General features: G+C 44.9%; 2 protein-coding genes across 7 annotated transcripts in view; one reads left to right on the top strand and one right to left on the bottom strand.

Annotated features, from left to right (window-relative positions):
* abl1 (c-abl oncogene 1, non-receptor tyrosine kinase) overlaps positions 1–12612 on the top strand; it is a 30013-nt gene extending 17401 nt beyond the window's left edge. For both annotated transcript variants that reach the window (XM_035607186.2, XM_035607187.2), the window contains 10 exons: positions 2579–2743; positions 3557–3852; positions 5907–6179; positions 6399–6483; positions 6802–6979; positions 7533–7717; positions 8395–8547; positions 8634–8723; positions 8858–8986; positions 9119–12612. In XM_035607186.2, the coding sequence (XP_035463079.2) occupies positions 2579–2743; positions 3557–3852; positions 5907–6179; positions 6399–6483; positions 6802–6979; positions 7533–7717; positions 8395–8547; positions 8634–8723; positions 8858–8986; positions 9119–10800 (3236 nt within the window). In that variant the 3' untranslated portion in view covers positions 10801–12612. The remainder of the gene's footprint in view (positions 1–2578; positions 2744–3556; positions 3853–5906; positions 6180–6398; positions 6484–6801; positions 6980–7532; positions 7718–8394; positions 8548–8633; positions 8724–8857; positions 8987–9118) is intronic.
* A 72-nt stretch (positions 12613–12684) lies between these two features.
* On the bottom strand, positions 12685–23837 carry rab14l (RAB14, member RAS oncogene family, like). 5 transcript variants are annotated; one of them, XM_047329350.1, is made up of 9 exons: positions 23605–23837; positions 22092–22161; positions 19929–19987; positions 18786–18839; positions 17539–17716; positions 16798–16864; positions 15708–15795; positions 15231–15261; positions 12685–15105 (listed from the first exon to the last, which is right to left on the bottom strand). In XM_047329350.1, the coding sequence occupies exons 3-9, from the start codon at positions 19978–19980 to the stop codon at positions 14928–14930; spliced, it is 648 nt and encodes a 215-aa protein (XP_047185306.1). In that variant the 5' UTR covers positions 19981–19987; positions 22092–22161; positions 23605–23837; the 3' UTR covers positions 12685–14927. The 5 variants fall into 5 exon arrangements, with proteins under 5 accessions (XP_047185306.1, XP_047185305.1, XP_035463083.1 ...); XM_047329349.1 differs by lacking the exon at positions 22092–22161 and having other exon boundaries at positions 23605–23830; XM_035607190.2 differs by lacking the exons at positions 22092–22161; positions 23605–23837 and adding an exon at positions 23409–23433.
* Positions 23838–23906: the final 69 nt, after the last annotated feature.

The raw sequence follows: 23906 nt of genomic DNA on the forward strand, positions 1-23906 counted from the left end.
ACACAAATATGAATTCTGCACAAGTTCCACACATACTTCATCATTTTGCGTGTCATCTCAGTGTTGCAGCCAGGACATGGACTAATTTCTCCCACACTGCATGGTTCTGGAGCGCCGAAGGGTCTATCTCATTCTTTCTCACTTCACTTCCTCATTTTCCTTTTTACATGATATGACTTTTCTTTTATTCCCTCAATGAGCACATGTGTTTTGGGCCCATGTGTCAGTGTTTGCTGTCACCCACTCACAAAGAGCTGTGGTATTTGTGGCCCGTAAAGTGGAGGTGTGTGTGGCATGGGCTGCTCCAACTCACTCCCCACACTCTATATGACCAGGCCTAACTCTAGACATATGGTATGTCTTGAATTTGACTTAGGTCTGGGTCTTCCTCTAATCTCTTTTCTCAGTTTCAACCCAAATCTGATGAAATAGGGACTGTGCTTTAATTTAAATTTTTCGTCCATCTACAATATTATTTCTTTATGTAACCACGGCTGCAAATTATTTAGCCATTTATTCACAAATGTGAGTGTGAACATATCCTACGACCCTGTAAAATGTAAACTAACACTGCCTTTGCTTAAACGTGACACTTTTAGATTACATTTCCATGATTTCATATTGGGGAAATTAGAATCTTCTTAAATTTAAAATGGAGCTTGGCGCTTTAGCAGAAATTCTCGTCCTAAGACCTTATCGCTCATGTCAATATGCCAGTGAACTGAGAACTTGTTTGCAAGTCTTGCAGATGTTAAACAGATATCTAATAATGATAATCTTATTACGTGACTACATTCTCAGGTACATGTTGTGCTTTAGGGAAGTGTTTCCCTAAAGGACCCATTTGTCTGTGAATAGGAATATTGGGCCTACAGTCTCTCATTATTTTTGCATGAGGCAGCTGAGGGATGTATAAGCAGATTGTTGCTCCAAAACATGACAGATCTGTCTCTTTTTTGGATCAGAACCCATATTAATATGAGATTGTGAGCCGGACACTAATTCAAATCTGGCGTGTGTCTCACCGGGGAAGTGGCAGGCAGGACTGTGACCTGAAAGAACCACCACATTTGGCTTTGATTTGCCTCGCTGTGTTAAGGCCGGCCAGCCTAGCTTGGCAGGAAGAAGCTGTGTGAAAGTGTTTGAACAGCCTCCAACACAATGATGCCTGTGACTTGTCAACAATGTCACGTGACTGCCTGGTCTGTTTACTTCCTAGAGATACTAGTGTTAGTTTTGAATAGTTGGAACACTGGAGCTTCATCTTCTGGGGTGGACACACAAGCACATTGTCAGTAAAACAAAAGACATCGGTAGGTGCTTGCAGCTCTGTATTTGTCAAAATCATCTTGAGAAGGTGCAAGTGACTCTTCTGTACAGGCTCAATCAAATCAACTCCGTGCTCTGTTTATACCAAGTCCAGATGTGCCTTTATCTCTCAGTACACATTGTCCTTTTCCCCAAAGTCAAGGTTCCTGATGATTCCGGCTGCTTTAACATTGCAGTCCTCTTCAGACCGGACCAGACTTCCACAGGCAGAATATTTTTTTAGATCTTTTTCCTCAACTATCTCCGATTTATGCCATGCAGGTTACCTGCTACATTATGCAGCTGGGGCTTGGTTTCGGTGTGTGATGATGAAAAGCCTGTAACTCCGTCACATTTTTGGGATGACGTGGTCTCGGACTTAACCAGGTGAATCCAATAGATTTTCCAATGGTTTCATGAGCTTAAGAACGTCAAAACGAAGAGATTTATGGTTTTGGCAGAGATTAGATGATGGATAAATGGTCCGTTTTCCAGTCTCTACTGAAGATTAAGTTTCATCACTTTTTGGGGGGGAAGGGGGGTCTGATTATGTTTCCCCATTTGTTGTTTTTTCTAACACTTTGGGGGGGTTGAAATGTAAGATGCTGCAACATGTGTGACAACAGCTGAGCAAGCCACACAACTGAGCTCATGTTTAGGGCCAAACTGAACTGTTTCCTCTCGTCCTCTTCCTCTTAAACACCGCCTTCATCTTTTTCCCCTCATTCTTTTCATCCTTCACGTTTTATAATTTAGCCATCAGTTTTACTTGGGTCTGTAATCAACATAACTACAAGTTAAAGCACCCTGAACTCATTACCTGCGAGTGCAAGCACAGTCTACAGACACATTCTCATCGTCTGATATGAGGTACAGTATATGTCTAAGAAAAAGAAAAGTAAGAATGGATAATCCAGGAAATGAAAGTTGCGGAGACAGCAGGGACACTGTAGGTCACATGATCGGGTTTATTGCTCTAATCCCACGGTGGGATCACAGCTGACGACCGTCTCGTTGGAGCGAGGCACAATTGGAAGGGGATGCAGAAGAATTTAAATGACACATGGGGTGGCTGAGAGCTGACATGGCTGCTGAGTCATTCAACATGTGTGAGGCTGCATGGGAAATCTGCTTCACAATGGTTCGCTGCATACCAAACACACGCCTACAGACATGCATTGTTTGATGTTTTCCCCTTAGATGCAAGTGACCGACAACGTGTGTTCGGATTTTCAGATTCTCTTTTTTTTCTTGTCTTTTCTTTTTTCAGAAGCTCTCCAAAGACCAGACTTTGAGGGCCAGGGTCTGACAGAAGCGGCCCGTTGGAACTCCAAAGAGAACCTGTTAGCTGGACCCAGCGAGAATGACCCCAACCTGTTTGTGGCGCTCTACGACTTTGTGGCCAGTGGCGACAACACGCTCAGCATTACCAAAGGTAAAAATTATGCCCTCCGTTCATTCTCACATTTATAAAGAGTTGTCCTTGGGTTCATCGGGGACATTTTCAGAGCATTTTGCGATTGGGTTTAAGCGACAATATGACGGTAATAGATTTTTACAGACCTCTACACCTCCACTTTTACAACATCGGTGGATGTTGGAAATCACATCGCAAATTGACACTTCCAAAAAAATGTCGATCTCTGTCCGTAAGGTTACTGTGAATCTGCTTATTCACTTCCCATCCCGTCTCTCTGTGTTCGTCCCCGTTGGACACTCATTTCCTGATGATCGTCTCACCCCATGGGGTTTTCGGGGTTTTTTTGCACACTGAACAATACCGCAGATGGATTGCACAGACAAACAGAGGAAGGAAGGAGAGAACATATGCATCGGAATAAACAACCACACGTCCTGGACAACATCAATTATGAGTTTGTTCTTTGTAGGTTCATTGCACAGCAGAGGGAGTTTTTATTTTGGGTACATGTTCTCAAATAACGTGGATTATGTAAACATTAGATTATGATTCAGATGTATCATTTAAAACTATTTGTCGTTGTAACCAGTCAAAGGTTAAGGGAAGAAATCTAGGTCCTGAGAGGCCCCTCACTTCCTGATCTAAGGAGAGGTGACATTAGATACAGTGGATTCCTGCATGTCTGACACAAAACATGCTGAGTTCAGCTTGTCAGAGTTCACTGTAGAATCTGAAAGCTTAATAACAGCCTCAGCTGTGGACATCACAGGAATGTGCAGCCAACCCAGTACTTTAATTTTTAATTATTTGATCTTGTACGTTGACCAGGAGAGAAGCTGCGTGTGCTGGGTTACAACCACAATGGCGAGTGGTGCGAGGCGCAGACCAAGAATGGCCAGGGCTGGGTGCCGTCCAACTACATCACACCGGTCAACAGCCTGGAGAAGCACAGCTGGTACCACGGACCTGTGTCGCGCAACGCTGCAGAGTACCTGCTCAGCTCGGGCATCAATGGAAGCTTTCTGGTCCGCGAGAGCGAGAGCAGCCCCGGCCAAAGGTCTATATCGCTGCGGTACGAGGGGAGAGTCTACCATTACAGGATTAACACTGCGTCTGATGGCAAGGTAGGCATCAGTGGAGACAGATGCACACTTTACTTTACATACACACCGAGAATCATTTCTGCCCATCAAACAGAAGAACAGCAGAAAAAAATACTGCAGTCAATTTTCTCAAAGTAAGACTTCTAAATATATTTTAATACCACAAAGAACAGCATAAAATTTAAAGGGGCGATAAGTTATTTTTTTTATTTGATATTTATATCACGTTTTGCCAGTACTTCAAAGCAGTATATAACATAAACCCTAGAAGTAAAGTTAAGCGATTAACATGACCTGAGCATAGACAAGTTTCAGAAAATTGCTGGATGGATTAACCAATTAAAAAAAAAACATGATGTAATTGAATAGTTTCCCATCATGAGTGAGGTACGTACAGTGGGCACTGTGATGAGCAGCCTCCTGTATTTACAATCGACTGCTGTACCAGTTGTAGTTTATGAATATGATGTCTGCTGAAGTCTACCTGCAACCACATACAAAATTTATGTAAAAGCATGTAATGTAACCACCTGAGCAAAAAAATATTCAAGACTTTTGTAAATGAAACTCAGGACTTTTTATAATTCCTTTTTTGAAGGAACTGGGTTCAATTTCAATCTTCCAGATTGTTCTGCGTCTGCTGAAATCAATTGATTTACAGTAAAGGCAGTTGTTAGGTACAGTAATCAAAGGGGGGACTTCTTTTCATTTGGCAAGAAATAAGATAATCACACACTCAAAAAGAGACTCTGAGTCTTGTAAGAACAAAACTACGGCACTGTCTTTCTTCATTCAAACTTCCAACACAAAGACAGGACATGAGATTATAATTATATTGTTTTATTGTCTCTAAAAAATACTCAAAAATGTTAGGAGGTTTTGCATAATAGGAGCTTTATGTCGGGTTAAGATATTCAAAGAATCTGGAGCACAGTTTTATCAAGGGCTTTCAAGTTACGGTGTAGGGTATCGCATCCCGATGGTCATGATAGATCAGCGTTGGCCGTATTTCACTCTTGCAGCTGCACAGCTGAACTTCCTGGTGTGGGATTCCCCCAAATTGCAAAGGTCAGTCAAGAAGCTGCTGCCATTTTGGCCCGGGTCGCCCTCTTGCCTGTGATGCAGCGAGCTGATCGAGCTCGCGGAACGTCAGCTATGACAAGAATGCCTCCGTCCACCGCTGGGCCGCTCGTAATGGCCGGCAGACGCAAGGCTGGCCAGACACTGACGCCCATGCAAAGACACGCAATAGCACAGACAGTCGCAGACAAGTATGCGCCCACACACGCACGCGCACACACACACACACACGCACAAAACGGATGGACAAACACAGACAGTGGCAGCGCACAGACACTTGCCTCCTCATATCATATTGTTTTCCATTATCCCACTGAGGTGAAACTCAGGAGCCTGGTATGATGGACTTCTCCAGTTATTTGAGGTCACCCCCCTCTCTGTTTGATTAACAGTGCTCTGAATAACTAAGGTTTGATGGTACAGTCAGAAAAACTGTTCCTTTTCTCTTGGTTTCAACCAGGAGAAGCAGCCGACTGACCATTAAATCCTCTTTAGATCTCAAAAGTCTTTTCGTTACAATCAAGGTTTTTTCCACTTTTTCCTCCGCATGCTTTCAGCTCATGCGTTGCACCTGTTCACAACCAAAGCATTGAGAAGTGCACATTTTAAAGCAAATATATATATAAGGATTTTATAATACTTACTCAAAGGAAAGAAGAAAAAAAGCCCCTCCATCAGCTTCTTGACAAATGCCTCGTGAGTTGCCTGAAACCTCTGTATGACTATGATTTGAATGGATTATTTCACGGTGCCACTAATGCCACTATTTGAGTTATTGTTGGCTCTTATACATTCCCACAATACCACATAATGTTGATGCAAAATAAATCAAGTAATATAATGTAATGAAAAGTTACAATAAACATATTTATCTTGTTTTAATTAAAAAAATTACACTTGATTAGTGAAATTCTGTGGATATCCTAAGATGAACTGTCTTAAACTGAAGTTATTCACATCCGACTAATGCGTGGACTCTCCTCCTCCTCCCGCAGCTGTACGTCTCGTCTGAGAGCCGCTTCAACACACTGGCGGAGCTGGTGCACCACCACTCCACGGTGGCCGACGGCCTCATCACCACGCTGCACTACCCGGCGCCGAAGCGCAACAAGCCCACGATCTACGGCGTGTCGCCCAACTACGACAAGTGGGAGATGGAGCGCACCGACATCACCATGAAGCACAAGCTGGGCGGGGGCCAGTACGGGGAGGTGTATGAGGGCGTCTGGAAGAAGTACAACCTCACCGTGGCGGTCAAGACACTAAAGGTAAGACCCAAAAGAAATATCATATTCATTACTGTATGCCTTCAGCTCTTAATCAAATATCCTTTTAAGAGGAACACCTACTGTTGGCAAATATTTAAAATTGTGTCAGCTGTAAATCTTTAATGTGGCTGATTAATGCTACCATCTGGTGCTGTATGGACGTAACTGCAACCGGGTCCGTGGATTTGCTCTTTTTTTTTAACCAACAAATCTGTCCAGGAGGATACGATGGAGGTTGAGGAGTTCCTCAAGGAGGCCGCTGTTATGAAAGAGATCAAACACCCCAATCTGGTGCAATTGTTAGGTGTGTAAACTTTATTTTTTATTTTATTTTTTTTATCCCTTGCTTTTTCTATGTCAATACACTAAAAATCTGGCTCACTGGAAAAGGACGTTAATAAAAAATAATGCTTAAATCATTTATAACATCGAATTTTTGATTTAACGGAGGATTTCTTGTCTTTTGTAGATGTGCGTATGGTGTTGCAAATACAAAAAAATATATAATCCAATTCATTTCTGTAATTAGATTTTGCAGATGAGAGCAGCGTACGAACACGCAGAAAATATTCCACGGGGAAAATTATGCCTTTTCTTTTTGTAAATCTTGTCCCCTCGGCAGGCGTGTGCACACGGGAGCCGCCGTTCTACATCATCACAGAGTTCATGACCCATGGTAACTTGCTAGATTACCTGCGGGAGTGCAACCGAGAGGAGGTCAACGCCGTGGTGCTGCTCCACATGGCCACGCAGATCTCCTCCGCCATGGAGTACCTGGAGAAAAAAAACTTCATACACAGGTGGGTCTGCAGATCTTACAACTTCCCCTTTCGGACGACATCTAGACTTGATGTTAGTCTTTAGTATGACTACGGAGCTCAGTCAGACGGACCACATTCTTCTGCCCTCTCTCACTCTCCCATCTGTTCTCTCCGGAGGACAGACTTGTATCTGAAGAGACCGTTGATGTTGTAACATTGCTCGTTTGTTCTGGCACGTCTGACTTGTTTAACAAGGTCCTTTTAGAAAGCGAAGAGATGATTTATGTCTTTCGTATTTGCCAAAACTGCATTTTAATTTTCAAAACCTGACAAGACCTGACTCGTAACTCTGTTCTGCGCAAAATCATCTGTGGAAATCCAAAACTTCAGTCAAGTGTTGTAACTAGATACACCACTGATGTTGTTTTTCTTACTCTCTCTTCATCTTTGTTCTTGTTCTTGTTCTTTTTTCTTTATTATGGATCTGTGTTCGAAGGAGCTCACTATTTCACTTACTTTTCTTTCGTTTGTAGAAAATTACGATCCCCACTTTTGCCTCCAGTTCGTCTCTAATCTTTCTTCTCCACTGCAGAGACTTGGCTGCCCGCAACTGTCTGGTCGGGGAGAACCACCTGGTGAAGGTCGCAGACTTCGGCCTGAGCAGGTTAATGACGGGAGACACTTACACGGCTCACGCCGGAGCCAAGTTCCCCATCAAGTGGACCGCGCCGGAGAGTCTGGCCTACAACAAGTTCTCCATTAAATCTGACGTCTGGGGTGAGTTTGATCTCGTCTGGGCCGGCGCTGAAAATTTATTTCCTAATGTTCCTGCTCGAATTTGCTCTTATTCAACAATTGGAAACAGTCACCGAATGTTTTTACACTCAAGTGTTTTTTTTTTCACACTTCGAATATTGTTTCACCAGCTGCGCGCTGACTGATGGAAGAACACTTAGATCAATATAATCACTTTTCAAGAATAACAATGATTTAATTTATCGTTGGACGTTTGTCGTATGGAGAAATATAATTTTTGCAGTTTTTGAGAATTAAAAAAAAATTCAAATATACTAGTTAAATGTGTGAGGTTTTACATGGGCTACCCCTGGCAATAAGAAAGTGTCAGACCAGATCTGTGGTCACTTTTAACTCGGCATGTTGCATGTTGTATTTGTCTTTCCTACTTGTGTATTGTATATTTGTATTTGCGTATTGTTACTGTACTGTGTGTTTTTATGTTGCCTGCCTCGGTACTGTGGAACATTCTTGCCATAATCCAGCAAGTTTGCATGTTGTATTTTTTTACTGATGTTCATAAACACACGTCATCCCTATCAAATAAACAAAAAAATAAATGAATAAATAGATTTTACTCATTAACATATTGCACATACATTCCATTCATTAAGTCCTGGATCTCTCTTTTATGTATTTTCTTCTTCTTACATCTCCAGCATTCGGTGTGCTGCTGTGGGAGATCGCCACCTACGGCATGTCTCCTTACCCCGGCATCGACCTGTCCCAGGTCTACGAGCTGCTGGAGAAAGACTACCGCATGGACCGACCGGAGGGCTGCCCCGAGAAGGTCTACGAGCTCATGAGAGCCTGTGAGTACGCCGAATGTAGTATGAGGGACTAACCGCTATATGAAGGACGATTTTAAGAAATGTCTATATTTTTGTTTTCCTGTCAGGTTGGAGGTGGAACCCTTCGGAGCGTCCTTCTTTTGCTGAAACGCACCAAGCCTTTGAAACCATGTTCCAGGAGTCGAGCATCTCTGATGGTCAGTGCTGCTTCCGTTTCTGTAAAAAGCACCTTTTCTTGTGGCTGATATTTTCTAATACGCTCCTTCGGTGAATGTGTGGAATTGTCATGCTTGGTTAACTGTTAGATCTTGACTGTATATGTTATTTTTAGAGGTGGAAAAGGAGCTGGGCAAGAAAGGGAAGAAGGCAACATTAGGGCCCATCCAGAAGGCTCCCGAGCTGCCCACCAAGACCAGAACGCTCCGCAAAAATATGGACAACCGGGACGGAGATAGTCCAGGTGAGATGCGCTCACAAAATATGAACATGTGAAATAAATAGTGCTGGCTTATCACCTTTCTTATAGCTTTCATTTGATTAAATTTTTCTGTATCACTAATGATTCCCTGTTTCTTTGGTCCGCTTTCCTCAGACCCAGCAGAGCCAGAGGCAGCTGTGTCCTCGCCCATGCTTCCCAGGAAGGAGCGGCCCCTCCTGGACAGCAACCTGAACGAGGACGACCGTCTTCTACCCAAGGACAAGGACAGGACGCGCGGTTTCCTTAGCCTTATTAAGAAAAAGAAAAAGAATGCACCGGCTCCGCCCAAACGTAGCTCCTCCTTCAGAGAGATGGACATCCACCCCGACCGGAGGGGCGTGACCCCAGATCCTCGAGACGGCGACGGCTTCAACAACGGCGCATCTTTGGCCATCAATGACGCCGCGCACGGCCTCGACTCATCCAGGTTCCTGGTTTCTAACAATAACGGGGCGGGGGGCATCACCAACGGAGCTCCTACTTACCCGGGACCGTTATTCCCCAGAAAGAAGGGCATTCCTGCAGTGCCTGGCCCAGGAGGCAAGGCAGCTACCACACCGCCTAGCGAGGAGGAGTCTATGTCTAACTCAAAGCGTTTCCTCTGGTCCTCCAGCATGCCCTCTGGTTCCAACGGCAACGAATGGAAGTCGGTCACACTGCCGCGAGACTTGGGCCACCGCCACTTTGACTCAGGTACCTTCGGGGGCAAGCCGGCTCTGCCACGCAAGAGAACCGGCGAGCAGAAAGGGGAGAGTGGCCCTCGGATGGGCACCCTGACGCCCCCTCCGCGTCTGCACACCTCATCGGATGTTTCCTCTGCCTTCTTGGGCAAGGACACAGATCCCAGTCCTGGGTCCAGTCCCCAGGCTTTGACACCGAAGGCGGTCAGGAGACCGGGCCTGCCGGGGCTGGAGAACTCCAAAACCAGCGCTCTGCACGCAGAGCTTCTCAAGCCCAACGTGTTCCCCCCTCTGGGGGCGGCAGGTGAAGAGTGCAGGGCCCGCAGGAACAAGCACCACGTGGACTCCTCATCTGTCAGGGAAAGAGGAAAGTTACAGAAGCCCAAGCCAGCGCCACCTCCGCCACCCACTAATTCGAAAACGGGCAAGATCTCCCGCAGCCCCACTCAAGAACTCCCCTCCCCCACCTCCACCACTTTAGACTTCAAAGCTAAGGGTCTCCCTTCCGTCTTGGAGCCCCACCACACAACCACTGCCAGTGACCAAGCCCGCTCGCCACTCGGCGAAGGCTCCAAGAAGCTGCCTCTGGGCTCCACCTCCAAACCTCAACCGTTGAAGACCTCCGCCTCCGCCACTTCAGTGACCGCCTCCCTCTCCAGCCAGAGTCTCGGCGGCTTCTCCTCCTCCCTCTCCTCCCCAGGGGACCAGAGCTTGCCCACCGCCTTCATCCCCCTAGTGAACACTCGACGCTCCCTGCGCAAGACCGCGCCCCGCCAGGCCTCGGAGCGCACCCCTAACTCGGCCGTGACACGCGAGATGGTGCTGGAGGGCACCGAGCTCCTCCGGGCAGCCATTTGCCGCAACTCGGAGCAGACGGGTAGCCACAGCGCCGTGCTGGAGGCCGGCAAGAACCTGTCCAAGTACTGCATGAGCTACGTGGACTCCATCCAACAGATGAGGAACAAGTTTGCCTTCCGCGAGGCCATCAACAAGCTCGAGAGTAGCCTGCGCGAGCTGCAAATCTGCCCCACCGCCACGGGGGGCGGCAATTCACAGCAGGACTTCAGCAAGTTGCTGTCCTCCGTCAAAGAAATAAGTGACATTGTTCAGAGGTAGCGCCCCAAGAGCTTTAAATATCGCGACATAAAAACTGAATCTTACACCGACCCTTTTGTTTCTGAGCACGTGCATGAGCTGTGGCTCATGTCGAGCTTGTGTCGGAGAGCCGAGGGTGAAGCCTGCTGGAGCAGCAGCAGTGTGTAGGTTCACACCACAGTCCACTCTGAGACACTTATGCCTGTGGTCACTGTGGACAGAATCAAAGGAATCTGTCTGCTGACGTCGCCAGACAGAGTTTGCAATATTGAAAAAGCCTTAACTATGAATGAACTAGTGTCTTTCGGCCGTAACGTGGGGCCATGAGGGGCGAGGGGGCCACTTTTTTGATTTCAACATGACTTTTCACCAATCATTTTTGTAATGATCATGTCTTATGTATTCAAGTTGTTTTTTGTCCCCCCCCCCCCCTTTCTCAATGAAACACTAGTAGAAAAAAAAGGCCTGTGATATTTGTTTCCATCACTGTTGGTTGTGATTATTTTTTATTTTATTTTTTTCCATTGATGCTGATGACAATGAGCAAAAACAAAACACTTAACACCTCATTTTTGTTCCGGGATGCCTTCTAACACTGCGACTACCGATCGCATCATTTCATCCATTTTCACCTGTAACAGTTAAGGAGTCTCTGGAATGTGTTTTATAACCCGACGCCTCTTTCCCACAGCATCCCAACATTTTCCATCGCTCTCTACCACGTCAACAGTGATTGGTTGTGTGTGTCCCGAGTTATGGAGAAAAAAAATGCCAGTGTTCGTTCTGTGTGGATGCTTTTTGCAGTATTCGCAACCGTTTGCCATAAAATAGTGATGGGAGAGAGAGCGAACGAAGGAGGATGAGCCTTTTTGGTCTTCTCCTCTTGTGCTCCACTGATCCTTTTGGTAACAGATTGTGCCTTGACTCTATAAGCAGAGAGGTTTCAAACTTAAATGTGGCCGAACTTGTGCCAATTTGCCAGGAATTTGCTGTGTTGATTTGTTTGTAGGATTAAATGTTTGCCATACCAAAAAAAACCAACTGTCTCCAGTCAACTGGAGAGGGACCAGGGTGATCTACAACTCAGTGGATCTGACTGTTGTTGTGTTTTGTCAAACCTTTTTTTTTTTTTTTAAATAGGTTTAATTCAACTTCCTCTACATGCCAGTCTCAAAAGCCACCAGTAGCAGCAGCATGCTGGGGATCACGGACTGAAAGTGTTTATTTGACCACTGAAAGGGCCTCTGCTCGAGAGAGAATCATTGTTGATGGGAGAGTTTATGTCACATGGTCTAAATGCTGTTTCAGAGGCCTTTCCACCCCAGCAAAGAAAAAAAATCTATCTATATACGATGGGGGAAACACTGGACTGAAATGTTTCTGGATCTGTCACTTGTTGTCTCACAAAAACAATGTGTAAGTGAGAAGATGACCATTATAGACAAAAAAAAAGTCCAATCCAACAGATTCCACTGCAACGACAAACGTTCCTTCATTCTCGTCTGCATCTCCTGGACATCGTCAGTATTTTGTGCTGTAGTCGTCTCGTCCCATGTGCCCTGTCTGACTGCGTTGCCTAAGGACTCAAGTCACCCACAAGCTGCCTTGACTTCAACATGGTACTGTCAGTGTTGGCTTGTTCTTTTTGTATGTGTAAATTCCTACCCCTTGACCATACCACTATTCTTTTTGACTAAGCCTCCTCACCAATTTTGTAGACAAACTTTGCTTTTCTTTGTAAATGTTTTTTTTTCCCTGTTTGTTTTCCCCCTCTAGCCTTGGTGCAATTTTTGTTGCAATAAAATACAAAGCAGTTGTGCTACTTGAAATACATTACCGACTCCTGATCCTATATATCTGTACTTCCTCTTCCACCATCAACAAACAGAAAACAAGACACGCATCAACAGGTTATGTATAATTTATTTTTTCTGTCTAGAGTATTTTCTCATTAAAATCAAAATGTCAACATTTTAAAATCATATACACGCAAGAATGCATTTAAATGTTAGCACAGCTCCTTAAAAATTTATACATATGTACGTTGTTTTTTTTTGTTGTACTTTGTGGACAGACAAAAGCAGGAAGTGGTCACTCGGACTGCAAAGAGGTGGGACACAGGAAAAAGGAACACCCAAGCCCACCAACTTCCCACAATAACAAACCAATCCTCACTCCCCAGAAAAGTTAAGACAGCGATGCAGGCCCCTCCCATGTGGAGGAGCTATGCGGGGGGCTGGAAAAAAGAAATATATAAACAAAAGGGCCCCATCCTCCTCCACTCCGTACACAAAAAGTTTGCAGACATAAATAATAGTTTGCACATCATCTCGATCCACTTCCTCTCCCCTCAACCAATCAGCAGGTTCAGTAGTGTAAATACAGGGGGATGGGTTGGGGGTATCTAGGTGTCTGTCCTTTTACATACATTTATTAATAGAAACTATGTTACAGAATTTCCCAAGCATGAATTACAGGCAACCCACTAGCACGTCAACTGTACAAGTCTCGGCAGAGCCAGCAAATAAATTTCTGAATCCCAAAGTAGCAAGGTCATCACCAATAGTTAAGAAGCAATATATACAGCTGTCCAATCAGGAAATCACTATGATACAGAAAAATAGTAAAAAAAAAAAAAAAAAAATATTGGAATTAGACAATTTTGTTTTAAATTTTTTTTGTAATGATGGGGGAGCATGCTGCTTGGTGTTGTATTACACAAGGGGAACAACTGTCAAATCAACACCAACTCTTCAGGGCAGCCACACGTGAAATTAAGAAGTGGTGAGTTTGTTTTTTACACCAGAAGAGTCGCCGCTCGGGTGTTTGTGTTATTCTCCAGTGAAATGCAATATTTATTCTAAAAAGTTGATTTATTGACTCGAAGCGAGTCCAACAACAGTGTGAAGAGCGAGTGCAGCAAAACTATTAAGATTAGAGAGTAATAACATTGATTATAATAAGGCAACAAACAATGACAAAGACAATGCTGGTAAAGACAGAATCGGTTGATATGACCTGGGGGAGGAGGAGTTATGGGGGTCTGGCGGGTGAGGAGATGGAGAGCTGGTGCAAAGAAACTGACGTGAACGACTATTTCCATTAGAAAACAGAAAAGCCAGGATCTTTCGTTTTATGTTTCAAATGTCAAAAAAAAAAACACCCATCCAACTTCTTAACACACCAACACTCACAGAAACAGAAAAAAATGGAAAACATCCAATATTCCTTTCAAAGAAGAGACGGAGGAATCTCCCACAAACTCCCTGTGGGTGGTTATTAGAAATGTCTCTTTCTCCCTCTCCTGACAACGTCGGTGTCGCCACATCTGGCAAAGGAACTTTGAATCGTGCCAAGCGGCAGCGACAGAATTAAAAGCCACAAAAGGGCGGGATTGAATCCTGCTTGAAAAAGCTCCCTTGGCTACACGTTCTCAGACGCACACTTTAAGAGCGGCTTGTCTGGCCGCGTGGTAAACTTCCTCACTGCCCCTGATCTCACAAAAAGTTGAGTGAGATATCGCACCTGCGTGTCTTGATGCTGGATTAGTAAACCATGCAGGAGTGGCGCCGGGAGATTCGGAATATAATTTAGATCTGGTTCGTAGAGAACTGATCAGTGGTGGATGAAAGTTAATGCAGTGCTTTGCATGTCATATACAGCTATAAAACCAAACATAAAAAACAGTCTCGGTATATCATTATCGTATGAACAATACATCTATCGTAAGTGTCAGTAACCCGTGTAATGTGTGGTGGTGTCTCGGATACTACACGGGGGGGGGGGGGAGACTAGACAGTGGTGCATGAGGAGAATAAGAGGAGCGTTATGGGATGACAGAATGTAAAGAGGAGTGAGACAGAAGACAGAAGACAGACTGGCAGAGAGGAGAGGAGAGGAGGGGGAGGGGAGATGTAGTCCACACAGCCCAGCTCAGTCTGGCCCGAGTCAAATATCCGTCCCCTGGTCCTTCGCTCCGCAGCTCCTGCTCTCACGCAGCTCCTGGTGCGGTGAGGGTGGATGTACGTGGAGGAGTGAAGGGATGGATGAATGGGGGAGGATGGTTCGAGGGGGGAGGGGGCGGGCGGGACAGACGGAGACAGGGAGAAAAGGGAGTGAGTGCAGGAAGGGGGGGTTTTGCTTGGTCATTAGCAGCCGCAGCCTTCCCTCTGGGGCTGTGGTTCGCTGGTTAGCCGGCCGCCCTGAGGGGCCGAGGGCTTGTGCTGGACGCCCGACTCGGCGGCGTTCAGGTCCAGGCTGCCGTCTTGGATGTTCTGGTAGATCTTCTTCGCAGCTTCCAGGAAGGCGTCCTCCACGTTTTCACCCCTGTGAACACGGACCGTAAAAACACAAACATGTGAACGGAGGCTCAGCTAAAGCTGAAGAGAGAAAAGGTGAGGGGACATTTCACATTGTTTTGTCACCGACACGTTGCGGATGTGCAGACTTACGTTTTCGCACTCGCTTCGAGAAACAGCAGGCCTGCGGAATATGGAATAGACATGACGACAGTCAGTGAAACGCCGTTTCCACACTCGCATACCTCAAATACTATGTCCTCGTTTGCCCCCTCTTTTAATTATGTCTGCTCACTTAAATCTTTGCTCAAGTCCACTTCTCCTAGTTTCTGTCTCAACAATATAAATAGAAAAGGAAATTAATCTTCACTTTTGTCTGTTGAAATCAACCACAGGGGCTTTTATTATAAACATCCACGAGAGAACACAGGAGAAATCTCATTTCGATTCTAAATATTTGGACGTGTCAGGATTCCTCGGGATGATTCGGGTTTTGTTGAAACTGGGGATGGAACAGTCAAGAGGTTCCGAAGATGGCAGAAAAAACATTTGAGTGACTTATGATTAGTTAACACCTGATAAATGTTTTTCCTCCCGTCTTCCCCACAAGCACTGTTCTGTCTGGCTCACCGTTCTCCTCTGCGAACTGCTTCGCCTCCTCGTACGTGACATCCCGCTGAGCCTCCAGATCGGCTTTGTTTCCTATGAGAATGATCACCTGAGCAAACAAGACACGAGGAAACGAAAGAGTGAGACAAAACCTCAGACAGTGCGACCTCTCGGGGAGAGAGTCAGCTTTGTGAACCTCCAGGAGATGAGAGCCAAAGGCGGTATAGGCTAAATCATCCGTTATTCTGATGTAACATCAACTTGTCGGTTTAAAAAAAGGGCCACGAACAACTGTGACGTAATTAGAACAACTACAGTTCATAACAATTTATGATAATGATATGACTCCATGTCTACGACATTAAAGAAAGGCAGAACACAGAGCAACAAATATGGTGTCCATGGAAATCCTCACACAAGGACAAGATAATCATTATTACTATTACACCAAGACAAATATATGTATTGATACTGATGTTTACATAAAGATTTATGGTCAAGTTATTGGATTTTTGGCTGTTACTGGGAAAAGTGAGAACTAAGATTATTTTAGAACCTCTTTTTCCTAATCAAAAAGCCTTTGCATAACACATTCAATTCAAATGACAACAATTGTGTCACTCAGAGGACAAGATAATATGATCATTATGTTTCCCATCTCAGACAAAAGCAGCAAAACAAAAAAACTAAAGACTAAAAAATCTACAACAGCGCCACCACATGGCATCTACCAAGTACTTCACCAGAAACAGCAAAGCTAAAAAAACAGCTTGGGCTAAAGACACTGCTGTTGATTTTTTCTGTTTTACAATGGTGGATTGTAACAGAAACAATAACACGAAAGCTCATTGTTAAAACAATTTTCAAAAGATAGTTAAGTTTACACTTCAATGACATTTGCACATAACACTGGTTTATATAAATAAATACTTAAAACACTGGGAAAAACATTATTTGGATTGGAAGTGGCTCACTTCAGAGCTCAGTGAAGAAGAGCATTATGATTGAGAACTAAATCATATTTAACAAGAAATACAGTTTTGGAATAGATATAAGACAATATACAGAGAGTAGACAGACAGAATTAAGTAATATTAGCATGTGTTCTTACTGTATTGGGGTTGGTGAGGTTCCTCGCGTCAGTCAGCCAGCTGCTGAGGTGGTTGTACGTGCTTCTCCTGCATGACATGAGTGACAAGAGGTTAATATGGCGACAAAGACATGACATCAAGCCTCTCGAAGGAGAGATCAGAAAAGGGTTGGCAGCTGCTGCATCATGAGGACGCTGCGACAAGCGCTGGACGACATCACAAAGAGCGACACAATGCATTTGACATTGACGCGCATTTGATTTGTCACAGAAGAAACGTAGAAAACTCAAACATTGAGCTTTCTGAAACACTGTAACAGGAGTCACGGATTTCCATTTTCAATAATCACTAAACAAAGTAAGAGAGGAACTGGTTAAAAAGCCACAAAGGAATTTGTGTTCAAAGCAACCTTGCGTGACAAGACAAATACTCGTCTCCCCTCTTTAGTCTATGTGTTCATCAGAAGCTGTGGGCAGCCACATTAACAGGAATGGTTCCTGGGACCCTCGGGGCCCTTTGCTGGAGTCGGCTGTGGTGAGGACAGACATTCCACATGTTGGACTGTCTCACCGTTTGGGCGAGAAGGTCGGACACGAGTTGTAAACCTGTTTGTGTTTGTTCAGGAGGGAGTCTGTGGGACCTGACTGCTGTTGTTTTCATCTAACCATCTAATTTATCACGTACTCCATTAAAAGTTTTGGGTGTAGCTTGTCCATGTAGTTACACACACATCTTCACACAAAATAAGCATCCTAGCATACCTGGTGATGTCGTAGACCATGAGTGCTCCTGCAGCCCCGCGGTAGTAAGAGCGGGTGACGGCCCTGAAGCGCTCTTGTCCTGCCGTGTCCCAGATCTGCAGCTTGATCTTCTGGCCACTCACCTCGATGATTCTCGTACCAAACTCCACGCCGATCGTGTGAGGGCAGTCTGCCATGACTGGGGGAGAGAGGAAGGGAAGACAGTAGTAAATTCAATTGTGTGTCAATTAACCTGCGTTCCCGGAGATTATCCTTCAGTTGTGAACGCGTTCGTCATATGTGAATGGCAAACGGCGGAGAATGTCCGTATGCAATGCTGCGGACATTGTTCATGTCTGAAGAAAGCTTTAGTTTCACTGCTGCTGCTGCTGCTGCTGCTGCTGCTGCTTTTGCACATCCTCAATGTTCATACATTTATACTCAACTTTTCTTGTCTTAAAAAATGCCACACGTATCTCTGTGTCCATCCTTTGTGATCATTTCATATTCTAATATAAATTATGTAAGTGCTACCATGGTTTTTAAAAATTACTTAATTTTGAACAGAAACAATGTCTAGTTCGTGTGACAGTGTGTTCTCAAACATGAAGTTGATGAACACGCCTAAATTTGGCTTACAATTATAATGTGACGCACATTTTTTTATTGAATTTGTGAACCATTGTGCACACACGCACGCACGCACGCACGCACGCACGCACGCACGCACGCACGCACGCACGCACGCACGCACGCACGCACGCACGCACGCACGCACGCACGCACGCACGCACGCACGCACACACACGCACACACACACACACACACACACCTTGTAAGCAAGCTGCAGGTGCATCAATTATTAATCAGTCATTATACTCAGTAAATTGAAAGGATCAACACCCAGAAAGCAGCAAATGTCTTGAAAACTGACTTAAAAACCTTTTCTACATCACCCGTGTGTGTGCGTGCAGGATGTGATGTGAATGAGGAACACAGCATCTGGCTTGTTGATAGTGGCACTAAACCAAACAGATCTGAATGGTAATGGGAGGCTGCAGCTGACTCGCACACAGAAGAGGAGTCTCACTGCCGAGCTCACACTTGACTTCTGTGCCGCTGACTTCCGCCGGCATATAAAAAGAAATCTAAAGTGATTCAGACGCACCAGTTGAACCTGGCAGTGGCAACCTTACACGCACACACGCAAGCAGGCACGCACGCACCCACACAGATGAAAAAGGAGTCAGAATCAGGGCAGCACTTACATTTCTTTTCTGTGAACTGGTGAAGCAAACATGACTTCCCTACCCCCATGTCCCCTGTGGAGAGAGAGAGAGAGAGAGAGAGAGAAACTCAGGTCAACCAAGGAAATAACAGATAAAAAATTATCTATTCAAGCCTGCGGTGTTGATCCGACAAATGATGTAGCAGCCCCCCTGTCGGCGACAATTCTTAAAATTTCGTGTGGAGTAGTGGAAGACTGAAATAAAGCATTTAATGTAGTAATCATCTGTGATCTGCACCGAGTCCTTCATAGCAGTTCAGGAAATAAGAAAAACAATGCAGCAAGAAAACAAATAATACTGACAAACTGAATATCTATATTTAAAGTCTGCCAATATTTTGAATAAGATAATAAAACATTTGTTTGTCCGCTATTTGCAGAAGATTTGCAGCACAGGGCATAGAAAAATCAGGGAAAAAAATGTAAACATGCAATATGAACATTAGGAAATATTTAAAACGAAGAAGTATATATAATGAAAACAAAGTAGTGTGAAAAGAATATATACATTGTGATAGGATTGCAAATCAGATATTAAATTGCACACGGACAGTTATCGTTGCACATTAAATTAGGTTAATGTGACTATTGGTTTTGAAGAAACACCGAACGGCACCAAGGTTGAGGCGTACTTTTTTTTACTCAGCCAAAAAAGAAGCATAGAAAATTCTATGCAACATACACACTCTTACACTCTTGTGTTACAAACTGTCCGAAAAAAACGCCAGTTAAAGTCCCCTTCACTGTTCACGTGAAGGAAACGAAAAAGAATAACAAGAAAAAGTAGAAGAAAAAAAAGGCACTTTCCCTCCAGGCTGCTCATTCACACATTAACACGTCCCATTTTAACTCTGAGGCAAGGTGCAATAAGTTTCACCGAGGAGGAAGATAAATAGCCCAGAGCTGCGGGTGTGTGTTTATGTATGCGTCTGTAATTGTATGCAAAAAGTAAAAAGCAGAAATGTGTTCACTTGACAGTCATTACATTAAGGACTACAAGGCATTTAACAATTCATTAATACGTATTAGCAATGTATGCTAAACAGTTGAAACCTTATTTTGCTCATCAGCATTACTTACTACAGTGACTGCACACTGGTCATCACTGGTATTGACCACTTACCAATTATGATGTATTTGAAAATGTATGAGTAGTTGTACGGTGCGGTGGCCATTGTGGCTCTGAAAGAGAGAAGAAAAAAGGGGGAGAGGTTTAGGCATTTATACCGTCAGTAAAGACAATTTGATCTTTTCAAATTAAGCTAAATTAAGTAAATGAAAGTAAAAGATCATTCTTTAATCTAAAAGCAGCTCTCGCACCCAATGCTGACCACATTCGTTCTGGATGCCAGACTACTGAATATCAGCATGAGCACATTATTTTGTACACACAATGTTATTAATAATAAAAACAAAAAATGATTTACGCTACACAGACGAAATACACAAATGTCTTACAGATTCATAAACAGGTGACAAAATCTTACTATACTACAAGATAGGACAGAAAGTCAAATCATATCAGACCGATAGTAAATGTATCCTCATTCACAGTTCAGCTACAAACATAAACACGTGCCCAGATTTGTTCTAGTAAATGCTAGTACCAACGTGCAACCCACTAATAATCAATTTGATCATCATTTTTAACAGTTAATGATTCCAGTCCCATTTATATTAATTTGTACTACTACCACAGAGGTGATTAAACCTTAAATCGGTTGAGATTTCACTTTTTCTTTGAGGGAAACCACCCGTTAGCTAGCTGCTGCTGCTGCAGCACCGTAGACACATTACACCAAGACTAACATTTCTACTCAACATCAATAATTGATTTAACATTTCGTCCAAATTGACTAAGGTGATGAATAGCAACGTGTATGAGACATCAATAAAGCATTGCATTCATCTTTTAAGACCATTTCAGATAACTAAGCTCACGCCACCTTTCACATGCTGCACCAATGTTTACTTGGCCTTGATAAGAGCATTACCTTCTGAACAATACTGTCCATTATGTCTCTCACTACAATTCAATTACATGGCGGCAAGGGTTTTCTTCACTACATAATAACCGATCATATAAAAAATTGTAGGCAGTGCATTTGCCTGCTACATCCTCACTTTTATTCTTTAGACTATCTGCCTTTATCTGATCTGAAGCTCTGTGAAAACGGTGCCGCTGTTAAAGTAGTTCCTGGAAACAGAAATCACCCTGACACATCGGAGCCAAGTGCCGGTGTTATGCTCACAACTTCTGCATCTGTGGTTCAGTGTCCATGTTTGACCGACCAGATTAATGCTGACACAACCAAAAGAAATGTGGCTGGGGTGTGACATAGAGAATCTAAGTGAGACGTAACCGAGACAAGAGTGAGTGAGTAAATCGTTATGTGGACAGAAATGGAAGAGAGCTTGCAAGGCTACGTAGAGGAGGTTAATTCAGGTCGATGCTCCGGGTCGGGTACCCTCATGTTGGCACATACTGGCACCCATTGACTCCAGCTACAACCCTGTGAGGAAAATACTAAAAAATCTGAAACGTCACGATGAAAGGTAAAACAGAAAAGGCTGCTGAATGCTATAATTTTTAAAACTATGTAAACAACATGAAGTGCTACCAGAGCAGGCTGTGACTGTTTTTGTTGTGGCCTCAGATTAAGACTTGGCACACACTTGACCTGACATTTGGTTAAGTACTCAGGCTAACACTAATTATCTAACGGCAGCCAAAAGCAGTATGTTTACAAAGTTGCTTCATATCATATACTATGTAGCTCCCTTATGGCTACTTTGATAGATAGAAGTGTGTGAATAACTCTGATATGAGAATGATTACATCTCTTCTCTCACTAAATGTGTTAATTTCTCAACGCACTTAGTCTGATTGAAGAAAGTCCCAGAAAAATTGCACTGAACAGGTCCCACACAATAACCAGGCGCCCATGGATTTAAGTTGAAACAGACACAAAGACCAAGTCATACAAAATAAATCACACCGCCTATTAAAAAAAGTCCTGGCGTAGCATTTAAGGGCCTTTTTCTAGACTGCCTCCTGTCACATGACCCTCATGTGGCATCTTTATCCCCAGCGAGACAGTTTCCAGTGCTCTGGAAGGAAAGCCGTGACACAAAGTGTCCTGGACCAGTCACAAAATGTGACTCGGTTGCGATACTCAACCTCATTTTTCTGCTCATTATGCAGAAATAAACCCCAGGAGTACATCAGGGAGAAGGCGAGTCAAGACCGTGTGACCAGACTGCAGCCTCAGCACTTCTCACTTACTCCGCAACTAACTAAATCCTTCTCCGGAGACTCCCCGTCAAAGCCCCCTCTCTGCTCGGCGGGCCGCTTCCTATGCAAACGGAGGGATACATGACTTTCTGTGTATCTCGAATCTGGGCTCTCAGGATATCATGACACAAATGCAGTCGTGGTGCCTCCAGTGCGTTTAGGCCCACTGTTCAAATCACGTGACTCCCCCGGAGCACTGGAAGCAACACCATGAGATCACCACTAACCTTCACGAAATGCCAATACATCAAAAATTGAACTCGTGATGATTCATATCATTTCTATTATGAAAATCGTGACACAAGAGCAACGGACGAAGAGTGCAAACAAGAGTACCGTTACAGGACGAGTAAATGATGCGGCATTTTGTGGTGGACAAAGAAAGAGCAGTCCAAATGTGCGACACCTCACGACGACCACGGTCTGTTTTGTAGACGCAGGTAGACTCAGGTCCGGCGGTACACACATCTGTTGTTTGGAGACGAATGAAGCCGAACGCAGAACGACAATTTAGCGTTGGCTAAGGTATTAGCACAGGACCTTCTGCGCAGCATTACACACGACCGTGGTGCCATCGGCGCGCCCACACAAGAAGGCAGTGGACAGACGGTCAGCGAACACGAATCCAGACGAACCGGGATGGAGTGTCGCACATTAACTCCCTCGTTTGAACCTGGCGACGCTACCGTGTCCCCCGGCGACGGGGGCTAGCTTAGCCTAGCCGGCGAAATGACAGCGACGGTTTGCTCCACGGCTGCTGTTGCTGCTGGTTAACAAACAAACAAACAAACAGGAGCAGACAAACTTGTTAGCGCGACCACGCAGAGGAAGCAACCGAATCTGGTGTCGACTGAACACCGATCGCGACCGCTGGAGACCACGGCCCGATGTTAGCGGCTTGGACAGGTGAGTCCGCGGTAGCGTGCTACCTGCTGGCGGACATCGATGGATGCAGCTTGACAACAAATCGGACGAATCGCAACGCGTCCGTCGGTTGACCTGCACCGGCACGTGGGGCGACGGGTTCGACGCCGCGCAATTATTACGACAACGCCGGGAAAAAAAACTATATAATTTGGCCTCAGTGGGATTTCAAACGGCCACAGTCAACAGCTAGCAGTAGCTTTAGCATGCTAGTTGGCGAGCTAGCTGCGATGGTCGGATTGAGGCAAGACGCGTAGCTGCCATTAGCTTGTCAACACACGTTTAGTCTTCGTCGGGGAAGCAGCCCCCTCGCCCCAAACGGTGCTATTCAACGGTTTACCGGGAGACAGCTCCCATTTGTGGACGCTATCCGCGGACACCGACCTAGCCATCTGGGAGCTAGCTTCGTTAGCTCCCCAATTAGCCAAACACAGGCTGGGTAAACAGCTCCAGCTGTTCGATACTTTGAGCGCCGGCGTGCCCGCGTGCATTGGACACCGTGTAAAGTGCGCGCGCGTGCGTTCGAGTGCGTGTTTTCAGTATTGCCCTTTTTCTTTTTGTTCGTCCTCTCCGTCCTTACCGGGGATGAAGTCTCTCGGAGCGGTGTGTTCGTGGGCTGCTCAGAGGAGGTCTGCAGGTTATCCTGGCTCAAGTGTGATCCGTCTATCCAAGATGGCTGCTCGCGGCACAGGGTTTCCTCCGCTGTGTACAATGGGCGTCTGGGACAAAGAGCATCGTATGCGGCGGTTTGCAGCGTGCGAGCCTTGTTTCCGCGGAGGTCAGGCCTCACCTGCACAGGTGTGTGCCCGCGCACACTGGAGCGGCATGGGGCCCGACATCGACTAGGTGCAGAATCATCTCTTTAGGGTGAAATCATGAGGT

This window comes from Scophthalmus maximus, chromosome 20, assembly GCF_022379125.1.
Source record: "Scophthalmus maximus strain ysfricsl-2021 chromosome 20, ASM2237912v1, whole genome shotgun sequence".
Lineage (NCBI taxonomy): Eukaryota > Metazoa > Chordata > Actinopteri > Pleuronectiformes > Scophthalmidae > Scophthalmus > Scophthalmus maximus.

Excerpts from the sequence above, each read along its gene's own strand:
- rab14l (XM_047329348.1), bottom strand. Across the intron at positions 18,840-19,928 it reads TTTCAAATACATCATAATTG|GGGACATGGGGGTAGGGAAG; the intron begins GTAAGTGGTCAA and ends CTCTCTCCACAG. Across the intron at positions 16,865-17,538 it reads ATGGTCTACGACATCACCAG|GAGAAGCACGTACAACCACC; the intron begins GTATGCTAGGAT and ends CATGTCATGCAG.